At 40.1% G+C, this 21,244-nt stretch overlaps 1 protein-coding gene and 1 pseudogene across 2 annotated transcripts in view; both read right to left on the bottom strand.

Moving 5' to 3' along the window:
* PHKB (phosphorylase kinase regulatory subunit beta) overlaps positions 1–21,244 on the bottom strand; it is a 225,746-nt gene that overhangs the window by 129,714 nt on the left and 74,788 nt on the right. For both annotated transcript variants that reach the window (XM_023514768.1, XM_012806835.2), the window contains exon 7: positions 15,470–15,585. In XM_023514768.1, coding sequence (XP_023370536.1) covers positions 15,470–15,585 — 116 coding nt within the window. The remainder of the gene's footprint in view (positions 1–15,469; positions 15,586–21,244) is intronic.
* On the bottom strand, positions 9,475–11,004 carry LOC105887246 (annotated as a pseudogene).

Raw genomic sequence — 21,244 nt, 5'->3', positions numbered from 1 at the left:
CAGAACATGGTCTGGTCTTATATAGTGTGGGAAGCATGTCCACAGATTCCCGTCCTCCCTATCAAGGGGCAGAGTCTAACATCCCTCACAGAACACAGTCGGGTCTTAGTGACTCCAGGAAATGGAATGTGGTGGAATTTGTACTGTACGATTTCTAAGGATAGGTCACAAAAAGCAAAATAGCTCCTGTCTAATCCTCTGTCTCAGTATTCTACACTTTGGAACCAGCCACCAGGCTGTGATGAAGCCTATATGGAAACTTCACATACACACTCCTGCAGATGGCTCTTGCCAAGGTCCACACCAACAGTTAGATATTCAAGTGAGAAAGCCTTCAAGAAAATTTCAGGACCAGCTACACTAAGGACAAACGTGTCAGAGACCCTGAGCACAAACTACCCACCTTAACTACCCATCTTAACCGACCTGAGCACAAACTACTCACCTTAACCCAGTCAGACCACCAGAACCATGAGACATAATAGCAACTATTATTGTTTTATGCCTCTAAGTTTGGAGTGGTTTATATGTGCCAGTAGGGAACCAGAAAAGGACCTAAGTCAGATCCTAACTCTACCATGCACCCAGAATAATCAGGCCCGTAACACTTGTTTTGCATACTACAAAATGGTGACAAAATGACTCCAGCACAAGCATTGCAGACTCTCAGAACCAAAGAGTTAGGGGAGCCCCTAGGGCAATGTTTTTAAACCTTTTTTAATCACACTGCACACTTGAACCTATAGTTAAACTTCCACAGCACACTTAAATTATGATGATTGGAAAAAAAAAGAAAAAAAGAATATATTTACTGTGCTTTGAACTTCTTTTGAAAATAATTTAATTAATGATCTTTAAAAAGTTTCACAGCGTACAGTGTGCTGTGGCACATAGGTTGAAAATTACCACCTAGGTTGAAAATTACCACCTAAGGGACCTATAGTTTGATTGCTCAAGTAAAAACATTCCATTGTCAGCTATTATTTTTTCCTTCTTACAAATGTATTCCTACCGGACTTGCATAGGACTCTAGAATGAATGGATTTGATAAACATTTACAGAACACTGTATCCAAAAACTGCAGATTATATATTTTTCTCATCAGCACATGGAACATTATCCAAAAAAGACTGTACTTAGATCACAAAATAAGTCTTAATGAATAATAATAAAAAACACTGAAATCATTATCAAGCATCTTCTCAGACCACAGTGGAATAAAACCAGAAATCAACTCCACGAGGAACACTTAAATCTATATAAATACATGGAAATTAAACATGTTCCTGAATAATGTTTAGGCCAATGACAAAATTAAGATGGAAATTAAAATTTTTTCAAAATGACACAAACTATCAAATTTTCTGTGATACAGCAAAAGCTGTACAAAGATACAACTTCATGGGGCTGAACCGAGGACCGAGAAGCAGAAATTAACAACCTGATATCACACCTCAAAGAACTAGAAAACCAGGAACAAAACGAACCCAAAGAATAAAAGAAATATCAACGATTAGAGTAACATTACATGAAATAAAAAAAGATAAAATATGAAGAATCAATAAAATGATGAGTCGATTCTTTAAACTTGATGAATCACTGGATAGGCTCCTTTCTGCAAAATCCTGACACTCTGAGAGGCTGAGGTAGGAGGAGCCTTTGAGCTCAGGAGTTTGAAACCAGACTGAACAAGAGTGAGACCCCTGTCTCTGCTAAAAATAGAAAAACTAGCCAGGTATTGTGGTGAGTATCTCTAGTCCCAGGTACTCAGGAGGCTGAGGCAGGAGTATCACTTGAACCCTGGAGTTGCTGTGAGCTAGGCTGAGGCCACAACAATCTACCCAAGGTGACAGAGCAAAACTCTGTTGCAAAAAAAAAAAAAAGAATGAAAAGTTAAAAATAAATAAATATATCACTAGCTAGTTGAAAATGAGAGGATTCAAATAGCCTCAATCAGAAATGAGAAAGAAGACATTACAGCTCACACCACAGACACACAGACGATGCCCTGACTACTGTGAACACCCACACGAGCAGACCTAAAGGAACAGATAGGAGCAAAACCTCCCAAGCTTAAATCAGGAAGAAACAGAAATTCTGAATAAAATAATTACAACCAGTGAAATTGAACCTGCAATAAAAAAATCTCCCAACTAAAAAAAGCCCAGGACCAGATGGATTCACACCTAAATTCTACCAGACCTAAAAAGAACTGGTATCAATCCTGCTGAAACTGCTCCAAAGATGAAGGAGGAGGGGTTCCTCCCCAGTTCATCCTATGAAGGCATCATTACCCTGAACTGAATACCTTGACAAATGTACATGCAAAAATCCTCAAGAAAATATGAGCAAACTGAATCTAAAAGGACGCCAACCAAGATAATTCACAACACTCAAGTAGGTTTCATCCCAGGGATGCAAAGGTGGTTCATCATTTGCACAGCAAATGTGATTCACCACATAAACGGATTATAACAATAAGCCATCTGATTATCTTAATAGGTGCAAAAAAGCATTTGACAAAAATCCAACATAGCTTCATGATAAAAAACCCTCAAAAAGTAGGCATAGAAGGAATATATCTCAAAATAATAAAAGCCATATATGACAAACCTATAGCCAACATTATAGAAGGGAGAAAAGCTGAAAGCATTCTCCTCAGGAGTTGGAAAAAGTGGAACAAGGAAGAGAAGCCCACTTTCACCACTATTCAATGGACCATATTTTGCCATGTATAGCATACGTTTTTGCCCAAATTTTTGACGGAAAAATAAGGATATGCATTATATTATCTATGTACATGGGTAGTACTAATTTTGTATCTATATAAATGTTTTTAATTCTTTTATTTATCCTTACATATTAAAAGTGTAATTCTAGAAAGCAATAGTAATATTTGTATGCCAAATAATACCCTGGAATGTAGGAATTGGTTTTGTTGAACTTATGACAAATTTGCAACAAAAGTGTTTTTGGCCAATGATGAGCGACGGATTTTTCTTCATACACTTTAAGCAGGAGCTAAAAATCTTGCTAATATTTTTATAAAAATTATTGGAAAATCCCATGGAAAATGTCCAAACAGTTTTTGTATGCTACAGGCTTTAGGCTAACAGTTTTTACACATGCCAAAGAACATGGTGACAGAGATGTCAAGACACTCAGGACCTCCTCCCAACAGTGAATGTCCTCAGATTGTGGAGGAACAGCTTCTTCAGATGCCCAGGGATGAAGCCAATGAGAGGGAGACCCCCAGAGTGGTCTAAGGAGGAGGAGGTGAGGACCTGGACTCTGGAGTAGCGTCTAACAGGGATCTCTGTACCACCAAGATGACACAAAAGGGTGAAAGGATCACATGAGACAAAAGCACTGGTCATCTCTCAGGAACAGAGAAAGTCTTGACCATGAAGACAGGAACAAACATTGCCCCAAACTCCCAGCAGCCTCTGAGAGTCAAGGTTTGGAATTTCATTCTTAGTTATGAATCTTCGAAGACTGACAACTTTGAGCTGTCCCAAACTGACAACACAGATGAGGTCCTCCCCACAACTGACATGCCATCCAACAGAACTGTGGACGTCACAGGAGCACAGACTATGCTGTCAAAGCCAGTGGACCTGAGAAAACACACTTCACTGTTGTTCTGGACTGTTGTGCACATGGGACAAAGCTACCACCTGTGACCATCCTTAATAGAAAAATGTTTATGAAAGAAAAGATTCCAAGTGGGGTTGTTGTCCGTGTGCATGAAAAAGGGTGGATGAATGAGAAGGCAGGAAACGTAGTTTGATGAAGTCTGGTCACGAAGGCCTGGAGGATACTTACAAAACCAGCTTTCTTGGTTTCTGTCACTTCAAAGCCCAAAGAATGGTGATGAGTTACTGTAAACTTGACCATGCAGTGACTAATTGGAGCTGTGATTTTATAGGTGGTATTGCAAAGGGCAAAAGCAATCCCAGCTGACCTGAAAACCCAACTTGCTGAGATATCTGGTGGGCTAACCAGCCAGCTACAACCTCTTAGGCGTCAGTAAACAAGCCCTTTAAGGCCCTAATGAAGAAAGAGTAGATGTCGTGGAAACCTGTTAGCTGGTGATGATTTGACACCTACAGGCAGAATCAAGAAATCATCCACCACCCAGGTTTGTGATTGGATCCTGAGATTGTAGAATGGCGTCAAGAAGGAAGTGGTCGTGAGATTGCTTACAAAATGTGGCATCAGCAATGCTATGGCTGGAACTGAGGACGAGGAAATTTACCAGGATGAGGCAAGTGACTCTTCAGAAGACCACCCCTAATGCAGAGATTGAAGATGACAATTTGATACTGCTGATATTGACCGTGAGAAAGAACTCTTGGCCTCCTATGATGCATAAATATCACAAATTTGTTACCAGTACCTAAAATTTCTGGTACCTTATATCCTTTCTTGTGTTTTGTAATTATTTGTTACATAAAATTTCTTATTTTATGTTAAAAAATTAATGCTAAGGCTCACACCTATAATCCCAGTGCTCTGGGAGGCCAACACAGGTGAATTGCCTGAGCTCAGGAGTTCGAGACCAGCCTGAGCAAGAGCGAGACCCTGTCTCTAAAAATAGCAGGGCATTGTGGTGGGCACCTGTAGTTCCAGCTACTCAGGAGGCTGAGGCAAGAAAATCTCTTGAGCCCAGGAGTTCAAAGTTGCTGTGAGCTATGACACCATGGCACTCTACCAAGGACAACAGAGTAAGACTGTCTCAAAAAAAAGCTAAAATTCTCTTATAGTACAAAAGGACAAGTACCTGAATATATAAACAATTACAATTTTGAAAGAAAAAATTAAAATGAAAGACTTTCTTCCTGAAAGTTTGGGCCAAAAACATGGCTGTGCACTGTATACCACAAAATACGGCAGTGCCAGGACTCCCAGGCAGAGCAATCAGACAGGAAGAAATAAAGGGCATTCAGGTTGGGAAAGAGGAACTCAAAGTTTCTTCCAATGATATGGTCTTATGCCTAGAAAATTCTAGAGACTCCTTCAAAGGACTTCTAGAATGGATAAATGAATTCACAGCTTATAAAATCAATGTATGCACATTAGTAGTATTTCTATATACTAATAACAAAGCTGAGAATCAAAGAACTCAGTCCGATTTACAATACCTGCAAAAAAAAAATACACTGCAATATAGGCAACCAAGGAGAACAACAGAACACTGATGAAGGAAATCACAGATAATACAAACAAATCAGAGAGGATTCTAGACTCGTGGATTAGAAAAATCATTATTGACATGCTCATATTAAAGTAATCTACAAATTTAATACAATTCCTATCAATATACCAATGTCATTTTTCACAGAATTACAAAAAATAATCCTAAAATTCATATGGAACCATAAAAGATTACACACAGCTAAAGTACTCTGAGCAAAAAGAGCAAGTCTGGATGTGCCACGGTGCCTGGGTTCACATCACAGGGTGAATTACGAGGCGGCAGTAACTACACAGCACGTCTGATGTTAGCCAACACACAGACCAATGGAGTAGAATGGGGAACCCACAAGTAAGGCCCAATACCTCCCACCAACTAGTCTTTGACAAAGCAAACAAAAACATACACTAGGAAGGACAGTCTGCGCAGTAATGCAGGTGAATGAGACTGGATCCCCATCTCTCACCACACACAAAAATTAACTCACAATGATCGAAGACTTAAGTGTAAGACCTGAAACCATGAAAATTCTATAGAAAGAAAACGTTCTTGCTATCATCCTAGGTAAAGAATTTGTGACTAAGACCCCAAAAGCAAATACAACAAAAACAAAAATAAATAGACTTACGTAAACTAAAAAGCTTCTGCACAGCAAATAAAATAGGCAACAGAGGAAAAAGACTACAAAATGTGAGAACATTTTCAAACTATTTGTCTCACAAAGGACTAAAATCTAAAATTTATAAGAAACTCGAACAAATCAGCAAGAAAAAAATTAAATATTGGACAAAAGATAGGAATAGACATTTTTCAAAAGGACAGAAACAAATGGCCAACAAACTGAAGAAAAAATGGCCAGCATTGCTAATCCTCAAGAAAATGCATATTAAAGCCATAATGAGAATGGCCATTATTAAAATGTCAAAAAACCGGGTGGTGCCTGTGGCTCAAAGGAGTAGGGCACCAGCCCCCTATGCTGGACATGGGGGGTTCAAACCCAGCCCTGGCCAAAAACTGAAAAAAAAAAAAAAAAAAGTCAAAAAACAATGGATGCAGAGAAAGAAGGAAGGAGGAGTGGGGAAAGGTATAGCAGAGAGAGGGAAGGTGGGGGTCGGGTCTCGGTGTGTGTCACACCTTTGGGGGGCACAACATACTTGTAAGAGGGACTTTACCTAATAAATGCAATCAGTGTAACATGGTTTCTTGTACCCTCAATGAATCCCCAACAATAAATTAAAAACAAAACAAAACAATAGATGCTGGTGGGGATATAGTGAAAAAGAAATACTTATACAACATTGGTGGGAATGTAATTAGCACAACCTCTACGGAAAACAGTATGGAGGTCCCTCAAAGAAATACATATGCACTTACCATTCAATGTAGCAATCCTACTACTGGGCATCTACCCAAAATAAAAGAAGATGTTTTATTAAAAAAGTGTATTTTTTTTTCTAGCACAATTTACAATTGCAAAGATACAGAACCAAATGCCCATTAAATGATATGTGGACAAAGAAAAGGTGGTGTGTGTACGTACACACACATACACACCAGAAAACTACTCAGCCATGAAAAAGAATGAAATCATGTCTTTTGCAGCAGCTTGCGTGGAACTGGTGGCCATTATCCTAAGCGAAACAACCCTGGAATTAACACAAACAGACAAGCAACAACAATAAAAAAACCCCAAATACTGCATGTTGTTACTTACAAGTAGGAACCAAAAAACAGACATGCATGGCTACGTAGAGTGACATAATGGGCACTGGAGACTCAGAACGGAAAGGGTGTGAGGGGTGCAGTTTGAAAAATTACCTATTGAGTACAAGGTACACCATTTGGGTGATGGGTACACTGAAGGTCTAGACTTTACCACTATGTAATTCATCCATGTGGCAAAAAACACTAAACCTATTAAAATAAAACAAAAAAAAAAAAGAAAGACTATATTCCTGAAGACAATGTATAAACATTTATACTCAGTAAACCTAATAGTGCCAGAAAACCTACACTCAACAGTGGGAGGTATGTGTTTTATTAAGACTGTTCACAGTATTTTAAAATGTAAGGAAAAAATAACTTACTCAAAAGGCAAATACATACGAAATTAGGCCCTGGAGGAGAAACACAACGTATCCAGCCAAAGGTTCTGTCTTTAACAACAGTGCTAAAAGACAGCTATGGCATGAAACTGGTCTTCTAAGTATAGTATAAAAGAAACACACATCATCCCTGGACTAGAGCGAATGTTTATTGAATTCTTTCCACTTTAACTTTCTTTGCCAATGAAATTGGTTAAACAATTAAGACTTAATTGAAATTCACAAATACATTAATTTATTACCACCAGTTACTTAAATCTCTGATAACAGTAAGCTATTTAGAAATGAAAATCCTAGGGTAATCTTATACTTTACTACCAAATATATACTGCTGTGAAAATTTTTAAATAGTTCAATGGTACAAGGCATTTTGAGAATTAAACAGTTCCATTACAAATGTTACTTAATATATTAATATTATGTGACTACTATCAATAGAACATTTATTGATTCTTGTAAGGTGGTAACCTCAACAGATTTTAATTCTAACTTTGATTTATGAGAGCTAAAATAAAGTGATATTTGGTTGGGAGATAGTACCAAAGTGATCTGTTGCATTAATTAAAGCTTTTCTAGAAAAGATGGATTGGACTAGGTCATTTAAAGCCCACCATGGAATCTGCAAAACTAACTAGCAGGCATGAGAACTCAATCACAACCTCCTGCTCCCCGAGCTACCCAATCATAGTTGTAGAAAAACAAGGATTTCACAGTGCTATGGTTTTAATGGATGTTCACGAATTGGGTAATAGAAAAAAATACATAAAATGAAGAAGAATGAACAGATAGTAGCTTCTACCATAGATCGTTGACTGAAATGTCAAAAACAGTGTAAGAAGACTCAGCAGTCACTTTAAATAACAAGCACTATGTAGAATAAAATGGCCACTAAAAGCATCTTAAAGTGCATGAGTGGCCTGTGATGGTTACTTATCTGCTATTTTAGCAATGACTTTATTAGAAAAGCCAAGCGAACAGAATATACAACTATTTTTAAAAACATAAAAAGTCAGATCTTAATTTTTTCTGCTTCTATAGCCTTCTTTGTGTTGCAAACAAGATTTAGCAAAGTAAGAAAATAAATGATGTTGTTAAACGTTAAGTTCTACTTGGGAGTTAATCTCTATCTGGGCATGTATCCACATTGCTAAATTAAGTACAGTCTTCCCTTTTTGTTTCCCAATAGGCAAAAAATTCAAAGTGACAAACCCATCTCTTTCCTAAAACAGAAAGGTTGGGAATAAAGGTAGTTCCAAGGAGTAGGAATATCTTTATATCAATGAGGAGAGCGAAGTTTAGAGATTCAAATACTTGAATTAAACCTGGGAGAGGCTGAGAAAACTACTTTGCTCTAAGTTCAGAAACTTACAATAAATAGGTACCAAAATAACAAATGGAGAAAAATGTAACTAAACTTGATGGTGTAAGATTAAAAAATGTATGGGCATTTATAAGAGGGTTAGAAACTGAAAAGGGGGAAAAAAGAACACTGTCCCATTCAGCTCCAGACCCCCAGGGGCAACTGAGAGGGGCCAGCTGCTTCACAAGTTTGGGTCCCCAGAAAAGCCCAGAGAGCTGGGGATGGTTGCTGAGGGAACATTTTAAGACCACCATGATGAACTCAACGCAATAGACCAGTGGTTCTCAACTTTCCTAATGCCACAACCCTTTAATATAGTCCAAAGGGGGTGCGACCCACAGACCCTTTTACTGAAACCCTGAGAAGGGTGAGGCGACTGCTAGAATGCAGTTTTGATACATGTAAGGAGAGTACTGCTTAGAAAGAAGTTTGGATGTTATCTAAGAATACTAAATAACTCAAGAATTTGGACTAAGAGGATACCAGGAAACCTGGAGATGGAAAAGGGCATATCAAGAAGGGTCTGACCACAGTGTCAGGCTGAGTCAGGCAGCACTGATTACATGAAGATAACCGTGACACTTTTTTTTTTAAACACTCTCCAAGAAATTTATTTTAGCATATGTCATATACAGATATAATAATTTTATATGAAGAGAAATTATAGCAGAATAGGGTGCCTTTACAAGGAAATAAAGGACATGCAATAAAGGAATTTTTCATATAAAAACTTTTGATCTGTATTATTTGATTATTTCAAGATACAAAACATTAATATTAGAAGCAAAGAAAAACAACAATAAAAGAACAATAAAACAGAAGACCAAGGATAAGGAATTGTTCTATGCAGATGCATACATAGCACACGTGTGTGTGTGTGTATATGGCTGAGTTATAATAAAAATACTTGTGTGTTATAGTCAAATCTCATGTAGAAGTTAGAAACCACAATTTCCAATCAAGCACAACTGGACCACCATTTTCTGAGTCTTCAATTACACGACAAGTTAAAGCTATGCAGCAGTCACTTCAGGTCGTCAGTATCGTGACAAATGCTTGACAAGATGTACTTTTTCTCCTTGTTCACTTGTAAAAATTGGTGCCTTTTTATAATGTTCTACAAGTTCTTCCATGGTGTTGAATTTACGCTGCCCAATGCAGTAGACAGTCTTCTTTTAGTTGGACTTTGAAATGCTTGTTTTTCCCTTGTGCTTTTAGTGATACTGAGAAATCATCTGAGGAGGATTCACTATCACAAATAAGGAAATCCCCTTCATGCCCGCTTCCATTTAACGCCATTTCTGCTTGATGCCTGGGGACTCTGCCATAATACCAAGGATTGCCAGCAAACTTCCCAGTGAGTGAAGGCCTGACGTAATCACACCACGGCGGTGTTGGTTCCACATAATCCTGAGGTTATGTAATTCTGGCTGTCAGTAGTTATAAACACTTGCCCTTTGCCTTCGGACCTGCCCTGCCACGCTCCCTCTCTCTAGGAGGTATGGAGAGGACGGGGTATAGTCGGCATAATGGTGACACAGTTCTTTGGCACCAGACCAAAGATTCCATTGATTTTCTTGCATTTCCACCACTCTGGGTCATTTTTAGGTTTTTCAATAACATCCATTACATCTCCTTTCTCAAAATTAAGTTCTTCATCATTGGACGAACTAAAGGGGCAAAGAGCTTGTACCACATGCAACACTTGACCAGTATTTAGGTTACTGACGACTGCTGCTAATTTCCCTGACAGAGAACCTCCATGGTCCCCCAAAGGACTGTCACCTTCTTCAGTGTATAGCTTGAAGGGAACCATCTGACTTGTCCTTTACAGCTACCCCGCCACCACCCATCACTGCCTTTCTCCATGACGATCACCTTCGTCCCTTTTATCAATGATAATTCATCCTGCCTCTCAGCCATGCACTTAAATTTCACATAAGCAGGCATGTTGAGATCAGATGACGTTCCCCTGGGTCAGCAAAACTATCATCAACTAGAGATGCAGAATCTGGTACACTAGGTTTGTTTTTCACTTTGCCGATTCCAAAGGTATCTCCTTTAGGGTTTTTACAATAGATGCTTTCTGAGCACTGTTTTTCCTTTCCACATAGTTAGAAGGCACAAAACCTGTTTTATTCATGGAATTTCGAACTTGCCACCAGGATTTAGAATCATCCAGAAGCCATAATCTCTCATTCTTCTTGATGTCCAGCTCTTGTTCTTGGTGGGCCACATAATCAAATGTGGCTACTACCACCACTACTTCTGCCATCTTTCAGCAGCTTCTGCACTGTAATCCCAGCTACTCAGCAGCCTGAGGCAGAGGGGCTATTTGAGTCCAGGAGTTCAAGGCTGCAGTGAGGTATTAAAAGGCCAGAGTGACAGAAACCCTGACGAGGGTACCGGGACGCCAGCACAGCAGCACTGACGGCTGTTACAGCACAACCATGAAACTTATAACAATTTTAAAGAGGTTACACCCTGCTGTTCTTTTGTACTTTAGAAAAACATTTTCAAATACATGATATAACAGCTTTAAAATACATGACATAACAAAAACGATTTTGGATTTAGTGGCCAATTACCTGGAATCCAGTTCTGGTCCTACTATGAACCAAGCTGCCTGATTTAAGGGGTGTGGGGGATGGGGCAGGAGAAATGACAAAACCTAAATGTTAGCTTCCCCCCATACAAAAGGCAGTGATGTTTCCTGCCTGGCCAAACACGTCTGATACTGCTCAGGCCACAGACTGGGATTGATAAAGGAACACTGAGCACAGCTACTGCTGAGGAGTCTCTAACTGCAGAAGACCACATGCGTGTGTTTTGGGGACCCCAGGGTCGGTATCTTTGACACATTTAGATGAGATGCACCCAGTGTGGCACAGGAAAAAGAGCCAGGAACTCTGGCCAAGGCCTTGGTGAGCACAAAGGTAACAGAGTGTACCCCGTCCCCTCCATACCTCCTAGAGAGAGAGAGTGTGGCAGGGCAGGTCAGAAGGCAAAGAGCAAGTGTTTATAACTACTGACAGCAAGAATTACATTTATTAATTCAACCTGAAAATTATAACCTCTGAAATTGTAAGAACAGCTGAGGTCATAACAAGGATACGACAGTAAGCAATAAAGAAGAGCTCTGACCAGGCCAGATAGTCCTGCTGTGTCCTAGAACAGCGAGAGGCTGAGAGCTGTGACTTGATCCCTGGCTGTTTGCAGCTCTACGCTCCAGCACCTGGGCCCAGGTCCAGAAAGACACTGGTCTCCTACCCCTACTGCCCTCATTGCATCATGAGTGCCAGGGGGCTCAGCTCTCCTGCAGTTTCAAAATATATCCCTTCTGGCACCAGAGATGACATATCCAAAACAAGGTTGTTGAGGCATGAGCTCAGAAGTATTTGAAAAAAGAAAAAAAAAGTGTAAAGGTCTTTTTGGGAATTGTAAAGTGTTATACCATGGACAATTAGAAGATCAATGTTAAATGTATAAAACTCATCATCCAAACCTAAATGGCAAACTTCATTTCCCATCCATATGAATAAAATCAGCCTGCTACAATTAAGATTAATTTTGCATGCAAAAGGTAGCAAAGAACATCATGTAATGATTTTCCAAGCCTTGAAATAAAACCTTAATGAGTCAATTTAAAGACTGGTACTACAGTTGCAGGAGAACAAGTTGGAGCCTCTATTTTGTCTCCAGGGACCTGTCAACACCCTTACTTTCTGGGGTCAATAGTAACTTTCACCCAATGAGTTTACTACAGTTTCTACAAACATAAAAACTTCTAGTCTAAATATTTTATACTGAAAATGGTTATTAAAAAGAGAGGAAGGGGGCCAGGTGCAGTGGCTGACACCTGTAATCCCAGCAGTTTGGGAGGCCAAGGCAGGATGATGGCTTGAGGTCAGGAGTTTGAGACCAGACTAAGCAATCGCATGACCCCATTTCTACAAAAAATAGAGAAAATAGCTGGGCATGGTGCAGTATGCCTATAGTACCAGCTACTCGGGAGGCTGAAGCAGGAGGATCACTCGAGCCCAGGAATTCAGGGTTACAGGGAGCTATAATGATGCTGACTCTGTCTCAAAACAAATAAATAAACGAACAAAATACAAAACAAATAAGGAGGAAGAAGAGGAGAAGAAGAAAACAAAGGAGAGAAAAAAAGAGAAAGTAAGAGTCCTTATAATACTGAAAAGATCAATTTTAAGACAACCTACAGAATGGGAGGAAATATTTGCATGTTATAGATCTGATAAAGGCCTGACAACCAGAATCTATAAAGAACTCAAGCAAACAGCAAGAAATAAAAATCAAATAACCCGATAAGAAAGTGAGCAAAAGGCATGAACAGAAGCTTTTCAAAAGAAGATACACTAATGGCCAATAAAGATATCAAAAAATGCTCAGAGTCTCCAATAATCAGGGAAATGCAAAGCAAACCCTCAAGGAGGTTATTAGAGAACTCCAGTGAGAATGACTCTTATCAAAGAATCCCAAACAACAGATGTTGGTGCAGATGCAAAGAGAAAGAAATGCTTAGTTGCTGTTGGGGGGGCTGCAAACTAGTACAGCCTCTATGGAAAGCAGCATGGAGATGCCTCAAAGAACTAAAAGCAGACCTGCCATTTGTCCCAGCAACCCCACTACTGGGTATTTACCCAAAGGAAAGTGATTTTTATCAAAAAGAAACTCGAATGTTTCCTACAGCACAATTCACAACTGCAAAGATGTGGAACCAGCCCAAGTGCACAGCAATACGTGAGTGGACTGATAAAACGCAGGGTGTTTGTGTACACCAGGGAGAACTTCTCAGCCATAAAAAAGGTGAGATGGATAAACTGGAGACCATTCCTCTTAGTGAAATTTTTCAAGAATGGAAAAACAAACACCAGATGTATTCACTATTAAACTGGAACTAATCCATCAACACCCACGGGCACGTTGCTAGTAAAATTCAAAGGAAAGAAGCAGGTTGAGGGAGTCGGAGGGGAGGGGCAAACTCACCCCTAACAGGGACAGTGCACACCGTCTGGTGATGGGCACACTCCTAACTTTGATTCAAATTGTACAAAAGCAATTCACAGAGACAAAACATTTGAATTTCCCGTAATATTCTGAAATTTAAAAAAAAATCATCTTCTCTCACCAGACCCATTTCCTTTTTCATAATTTGATACTTTAGAATGTTGAGAACTTAATCTGGATGATTATTATCTGGTGAGTATTATCCACCTGTTTTTAGTTTTGAAAGATTTTGTTTCATTTTGTTTTGTCTTTTGTGAGACAAAGTCTTACTCTGTCGCCCTGGATAGTGTGTGGTGGCATCACAGCTCACGTCCACCTCTGTCTCTTGGGCTCAAGCAATCCTCTTCCCTTAGCTTCCCAAGTACCTGGGACTACAGGCACTGGCCACCACATTTGGCTAGTTTTTCTATTTTTAGTAGAGACAGGGTCTGGCTCTTGTTCAGGCTGGTCTCTAACTCCTGAGCTCAAGTAATCCATCTGCCTTGGCCTCTCAGAGTGCTGGGATTACAGGCATGAGCCCCCACTGTGCCCGGCACTGACATAATTTATTTAATGTCTAAACTGAGCTTTCCCACAAATTACTTCTCCACCTCACTGACAGCTTCACTGACTGCCACCATTCTGCTGGATATAGTGAAAATGTCTCACATGAATCTTAGGATTTATGAAAAAGGCCTGCAAATTACTTAAATGGCATTAATCTGAAAGTCCTGTGTATTTTAGTCTTTGCTATTAAAAAGTTCTTAAATGTGGGACTACACCAGTGTTCTAGTTCTTACGCCAGGCATTCAAACGCTCTATACATATTAACCAATCATTTCAACAATGCTATAAAGTCAAAACTATTATGATCTTCCTTTCATAGATAAAGACACTAAGGCAAAGAGAGGTTACGTAACTTGCTCAGGGTTACACAGCCAGTTTTTAGTTTATTCGGTATTCTATCAGCTTAATTATTTGTGTGTAATTAACCCTTCTATCCAAAAAAAGAGTATAGGCCACAGATTCCTCTTAACTGGTGTTTCCAAGACTTTTTCTCTCATTTAAGTCTCAATGATCCAAACTGATGGACAGTGGTACCTTTTGGCTTAAACTCTTGCCTGTTTTAGTGCAGTATGGATAAGACTTATTTGAGCTATCCTTTTCCATTAAACGATGATCCTCTGGACATAAAAATTAGAACATATAAAAGGTACAATTAAAACCTAAAATCACTAAAATTATTTTCTTTAACTCTAAGGAATTAAAGAAATTCATAAACTACTAACATCAGTCATCCTCTACTGCTTGTTCATATGCACTAAACCACAGCTTAAGACACAGCTCTCACAGACGACACCGATCCTTAAGTTTTATATGAAGAGTGTGAGAATCTCCAGGTGGGATAAAAAATCACATCTACATTAGGGAAGGGAATTTTACATGCAATGCACATACAACTGGGGTTTGGAAAATTTAATGTACTTCACCTTTCAAACATCATCATTGCAAGAGGAAAAAAAATAACATGGCTGGGCAGAAAGATCAAGCTGTGGACTAATGATGGAGGCAGATAGGCAGGTACTGACACCCTGGGAGTTTTGGGCAGATGGCAGCTCCTTTCCTGAACCCCGCAGGCACTGAGAGCTGCCTCTTTTGCTTTAAGTGCATTTCACTGATAACAAAAAAAAAAGCTCTGAAAATTAACATAGCACTGTTCCAGTTTAATGCTTTGCTTTTTATTTATATCCAAATTCCATGTATTTAAATTTAAAAGCTCAGAAATCAGCAAATTACCTTGAATGCAGCTCTGTGCTGCCATTATTGTATTTGCTTCCTCTTTCCCAGACACCAAAGTCAGGAACACGGTAAACCCTTTCTACGCAAAATACGAGGTTTTGAATAAAAGCGACCTAAAAGAAAAGAAATACAACATAAGGACACGTGAGATAACAGGATCTTTCGCTACTAAAGAGAATAAATGATACCATATGAAATCCAAATACACAGTTGCATCTAAGGACACTTTTTAAGATGGTGAAATTCGTGTGATTATTACATTATTATGAATAGTCTTTTTTGCTTGGCTTTTCCAATATAAAGCTCACGTTAGGTGAACACTAACATTGTGCAATGCCAGGGCAAAATGTAAACCTCTCAATGCTCTGTCTACGGTGCCCTGTCCATGCTGGATCACCCCAGAGTCTTGAGTCCATTCTCGTTCCTGGAATCCAATCTTCTCCTGCTTCTACAGTACGGGTACCTTTTGTTATAAACTCAAAACTGACAGTCAGAAGGGCTCCAACAAATAGTCCAAGGGCCACAGCTCCCAAACAAAGATTTCAGGTATTTGATGAAATTTATACTCTCAAAAGGAACTATGGCCAGTTCTTTTGTAATAAAAGGGTCTCTTTTTATTTTAATGAAAGCAGTGTCTTATGTGGGCTGTGAGTCCTGATTACAGGGTTTTAGGTATAGTCATCCCTGTTAGTTCAGTCTTGTGTGGCTGACATGCTAAGTCACTTGAAGTAACAAATAACAGTACCGATACGGTAACTTAAATGCCTATTTTCCTATGTGATAATTAAACTTTTGACTTGAAAAAAAATAAATGTAGTCATCATATCAGGATCAGTATGACAAACTGAATACATGCACCTCCCTACCCTTCATGACACAATCCTTTGGAAATGGCAATGCATACTTCCCACCTCCCCCCTTTAATTAATATACAGAAGAACCTCCAGAGTTGACTACCTCCCTACCTGACCTCATTCTTCAGTTGACCTAATTTTCGTAGACCAGACATGCCACACATATATACTAAAAGTAAGACTGACCTCTATAGATTGACCAAGAATGTAAGTTGTATCTTGACCACTTGGACTGTGACATACAATATTAATTCACCCTCTATTACTTCACCAGTTGAATCCACTCTACACCAAGGGATAGGAAGTGTGGGCTTTGCACCTTAGTTCTAAGTATTATTTCTTCTTTAGTATAAGTTCTTTTTTCATATTGTATTATTACTACATGTTGGATTAGGCTTATGTCCTACTGCCTAAGAATTTTTCAACATGAAGGACTGGTCTGAACTGTATTGTAGGTACACCCTACAATTACTGAAAAATTTTATATAGTTAATTGAGACATGTTCGCCCAAAAGAAAGAACTCAGAGTTGACAATGAAGGAAAAGGTTGACCTATATGCTCTAGAACGCAGCAGCCAAAGAAAGAGGCAGAACATTTTGGTATTACCAAGACCAGAGTTAGCAATATCCAAAAATGTAAACATGAGTACTTGGAGAGATATGGTAAGGAAAGCAGAGACTATAGCAGAAAAGAAAGAAAACATCCCCTGATGAAGTTAACAAAGCCACACTGAGCTGGTCCAAACAAACGAGGACAGTTAACACTGGAATCTTAGGCCAGTGATCCAAGAAGTTGCTAAAAACTTCGCACAGAAATTAGGAGTAGTAGAATTCCAAGAATCAAATAGACGGCTCAAGAAATGTAAACTGTGACATGAAGTTGTAGACGAGTTCATCAAAAATCTTAGACTTCACCAGAGGTTTCAAAGATGATGACATCTATAACGCTGAAGAGTGTGGACTGTTAGAAGCCCCGTCATGAAGGGTGAAAATGTAATACCAGAAAACTTTCCAAAGAAAGTTTTTAGCACAGTTCTTCTTTGTGCTAGCTCAACTAGAGAGAAACTACAGCCCTTGGTGACTGACTGGTAAATAGGCAAAGCTCCACACATTCAAGAACCTGGAGCCCGAAGACCTCTCTGTCACTTGGAGATCAAACAAACGCTCATGGCTGGCTGGTGCCCTACTGGAGGACGGGGGAGGGAATGTCAACTGAGAAATGAAGAAGAAATGTCTTCCTCTCTGACAGCAGACAGCTCTCCTGGCCAACCACAAGGGAATCATCTCACAAACAAGAGACTGAAATTTCTGTCTCCAAACACAACTTCAAAAATACAACCTCTTGATGAAGGCATCATCAAAACATTTAAAATGCACTAACCAAGCCCAGAGCCTACAGTGGGCCATTACTAAAACATATACCTGTGGTCCAACTGTGAAAACAACTTCATCCACTATGTTAGTTAACTCTCTGGGTGCTGTCCTTTGGGTTGGTTCTGCATGAAATAAAGCTCAGCCAGAAACAATACAGAAATGTTTTAAGAAAGTTGGATTTGTCAAAACCCTCTGATGCTTTGGCCCCATCAGACAATCCATCTCCCATGGCAGATTTCACAGGAGTAGATTTTGAAGGTTTTGTTGCAATGGAGGATGAGGTGGCAATCTGTAATGAACCGACCCAGAAGCAGTTTTCTAAGTACTACTGACCAAAGTACAGACCAGCATAAAAGGGCATGAAGCATCTGAAGAAGCAGAAAAAGTGAGGATAACACAGAAACTGCAGACTTCAAAAGAAGAGGATGTCAGGGCATCTGATAACGCAGTTGAAGTCATTTGCTGTGGAAACTGCCCAGGTGTGCTGGGTGGTGTAGCCAGCGTGAGAGTGCTTCCTCCACTTACATTTGTAATAAGAAACAGGCTAAGATTGACTCTTTTTTTCAGAAAGAATGATTAAACCATGAGAAAACAGTAAATGTGTTCATTTTTGACGACACTGTATGTATGATTTCACTGTGTTTTATATATGATTTTATATGTACTCTTCTAATAAAAGCACACCAGGAAGTGAGGTGTTGTCCCTATTAGCACAGTAGCCTCGTTCCTCATGCTGCCGCCCTGGGGTGGTCACCTTACAGCAGTTCTACTCTAATGTACATACTTCAAAGAACTAAACAATAGTAACACAGGAAGAAAGCCCAGGGAAGCTTCCACCAGTAGTCCAGAAACTGAGAAATCTCAGGAAGAGAGAAAACAGACAGGAAGGACTTGGTGGAGAATCAGAGCAGAGGAAACCACAGCATCTCAAAATTGTTCTTCCTTCTTTTCTAGGGTTTCAGAAAATCTCTAAGCTCAAAGTCAACAAACATTGATTAACAAGGGTTCAGGGTTATCTCACCAAGGATGAGTGGCTAGGGCATCTGAATCCCCTTCTTTTCCGCTCTCCTCTCCATCAGAGAGGCCTTTGGCCTCAGGGCCAAGAACTAGTCTCAATTCAAGTGAAAGAGCACCTTGGGTGTTAGGGCCTCACAGAAACAGAAAGCGACCCATTAACTCCATTTCTACAAAATATATGTACCCCTGTCCCACAACCTCTCCAGCCAAGAGCAGAGTAGTCCATACCCACAGGGAACTTCTTACTGACTCTGAGTCTTGGTGGGGTCTCCCCAGCTGTCCCCACGCCCTGCTATCTTGCCGACTGCCTGTGTAGAAAGCCTGGTCATTTTCATGATGCCAGCCCTTCGAGGGCCTCAAAAGCTACTTAGATTTTATATCAAATACAGAAAATACTTTATAGCTTGTCAGGACTTCAAGTTTTAAGCTTTGAAAACATCTAAGTCCCTTTCTTTCATGACAGCTCCTCAAGTGTGGAGACTACACCCCTATTTACTTTCTCCCCTGGGGCCAAGGCAGGACCAGGAGAGGGATCTAGTCGGGCTGCATAGGTGGTAGAACAGAGTAAAATCCCAAGCTTTTGTGATTTAGTAAGTCCTATAGAGGAAACTTAAGTACCACTTAGTATCTGTCAATGGTCCCCCTCTGGCTGAGCTGCTGAGGGCCAGGACTCCCTCTGTTCTGAGCTCATCCCCAGAGAATGTGCCTGAAACAAGACAGATGCTCAGGCGGCATTTGCATTTGCAGCTGGACTTCCCCCATCATCACCTTCAGCTACACAAACTATATTGCAAGGAGTCAACTCATCCATCTTCATCCCTCTCTTCTCATATTTCATAAAACCCCACTGGTTTCTTTCTGGAAGTTCCCATTCATTCCCATGGCGACTGACACCACACCCTCTGTCTATTTCTCATCTTCCTGATTCCTCTTTTGGCTTCCACTCCTATCGGGAGCCAGTCTTCAAAGCTTTGTCTTGTTCTCTTCTCCCCATTGGCACCTCATCAGGCCAGCAAGCTCACTCACTGTCAAGGTTTCACTCTAGAGAGTAGTGTGAAGACTGTGCACAGCACGAGGTGAGGCCGGAACGTCATGCTTGGAAGCCCTGGTTCTGCTCTCAGCTGCATCATGAATCAGGAACGTGACACGTGGCACACAGGCCACACAGGCCTCACTATGTCTGATTTCTAGATTTACATCTGGTCTGTGCATATTTACATGTTTACAATTCAGTGATTTTTTTCCATTCTAGCCCCAAATATTTATAACCTATACATTTGCTTTTATGCCCACTCATGAAATATTTCCACTTGGATTTCCCATTAAACATGTTCTAAACTGTTCCACTTGGAAGTACCTCTCTGTCCTTTCTGTTGCTTTCCTCCAGGACACTCCTGGTTTTCCAGGCTCAGTCTAGAACACTTAACTCAACTTTGACCACTGTGATAAAAAATTGATAAGAAGCCACACTTTGAACTGGGCTCCCACACGAGGCTCAACAGACCAGACCAAACCAGAATGGAGTCCCTTGTGCCAGGTGACATGTAATCAGACCAAACTTTGAAAGGTCTAGTTTTCTAAAAGTTCAGGAGATTTAGCAGCCAATCAGAAGGAGCCCAGTTTACCTGAGCCAGCGTGGTAACGAAGTACCTGATGTTTTAACTCTGTGAGAAAAGTAACTTTGAGATAACCAATTGCCTTTTTTTTTTTTTTTTGAGACAGAGTCCCACTTTATTGCCCTGCCATCAAGCTCCTGGGTTCAAGTTATCCTCCTGCCTCCCTCAACTTCCAGAGTAGCTAGGACAACAGGCACCTGCCAAAACACCTGCCTGTTTTTTCTTCTGGTTTTTGGTAGAGATGGGGGTCTCACTTTTGCTCAGCTTACTGTGCTCTAGCAATCTTCCTGCTGTGGCTCGCAGAGTGCTGGGCTTCCAGGCCTAAGCACTGTGCCTGGCTGACCGGCTGGCCTTGTGTTCCCTGTTTCTGCTTTCTTCAACTCTTCTCTTATCATAAAGCCAGTCTCCTCTGCACTGGGTCATTCATGAATCACTAATAAAAGCCACTTAGATCTTTAACTTTGTTATAATTTGGTCTTTTGACAATGCTGTGTCTCCTTTATCTCCCCACATTCTGCCACCAAGCCCTGCTGTTCTCTACATCACTTCTTTGGCTGAAGTTTTGTGACTCTTGACACAGTATTACATCTCTCACATTTGGCATTCAAACCCTCCATCACCTTGCCTGCCTGCTCCCACATGCCTTTACTTATTTCACTATGGGCTCGTTGGCATCAGTCATACTCATTTCCAAATGGAACACCTTTCTACGAATATTCCTTTAGCCCAGTTCAAAACTTCCCTCTTTGGTGAAGACTCTGTACTCTCACTGGACTTAGAGCCAAGACCACAGCTCTTAATTTTTGTTTCCTGTTTTTCTTTTTTTCCTCAGCTCTAATCCATATACAGGTCCACTATCCCTCATCTGCAATTCTAAAATGAAACAAATTCTGAACACCAATTGTTTTTCT

The sequence above is a fragment of the Otolemur garnettii genome, unplaced genomic scaffold, assembly GCF_000181295.1.
Source record: "Otolemur garnettii isolate 467f Iridium unplaced genomic scaffold, OtoGar3 scaffold00058, whole genome shotgun sequence".
NCBI classification, from domain to species: domain Eukaryota; kingdom Metazoa; phylum Chordata; class Mammalia; order Primates; family Galagidae; genus Otolemur; species Otolemur garnettii.
Note: the sequence above shows the minus strand (reverse complement) of the source record. Positions and strands in the feature narration are given on the sequence as shown.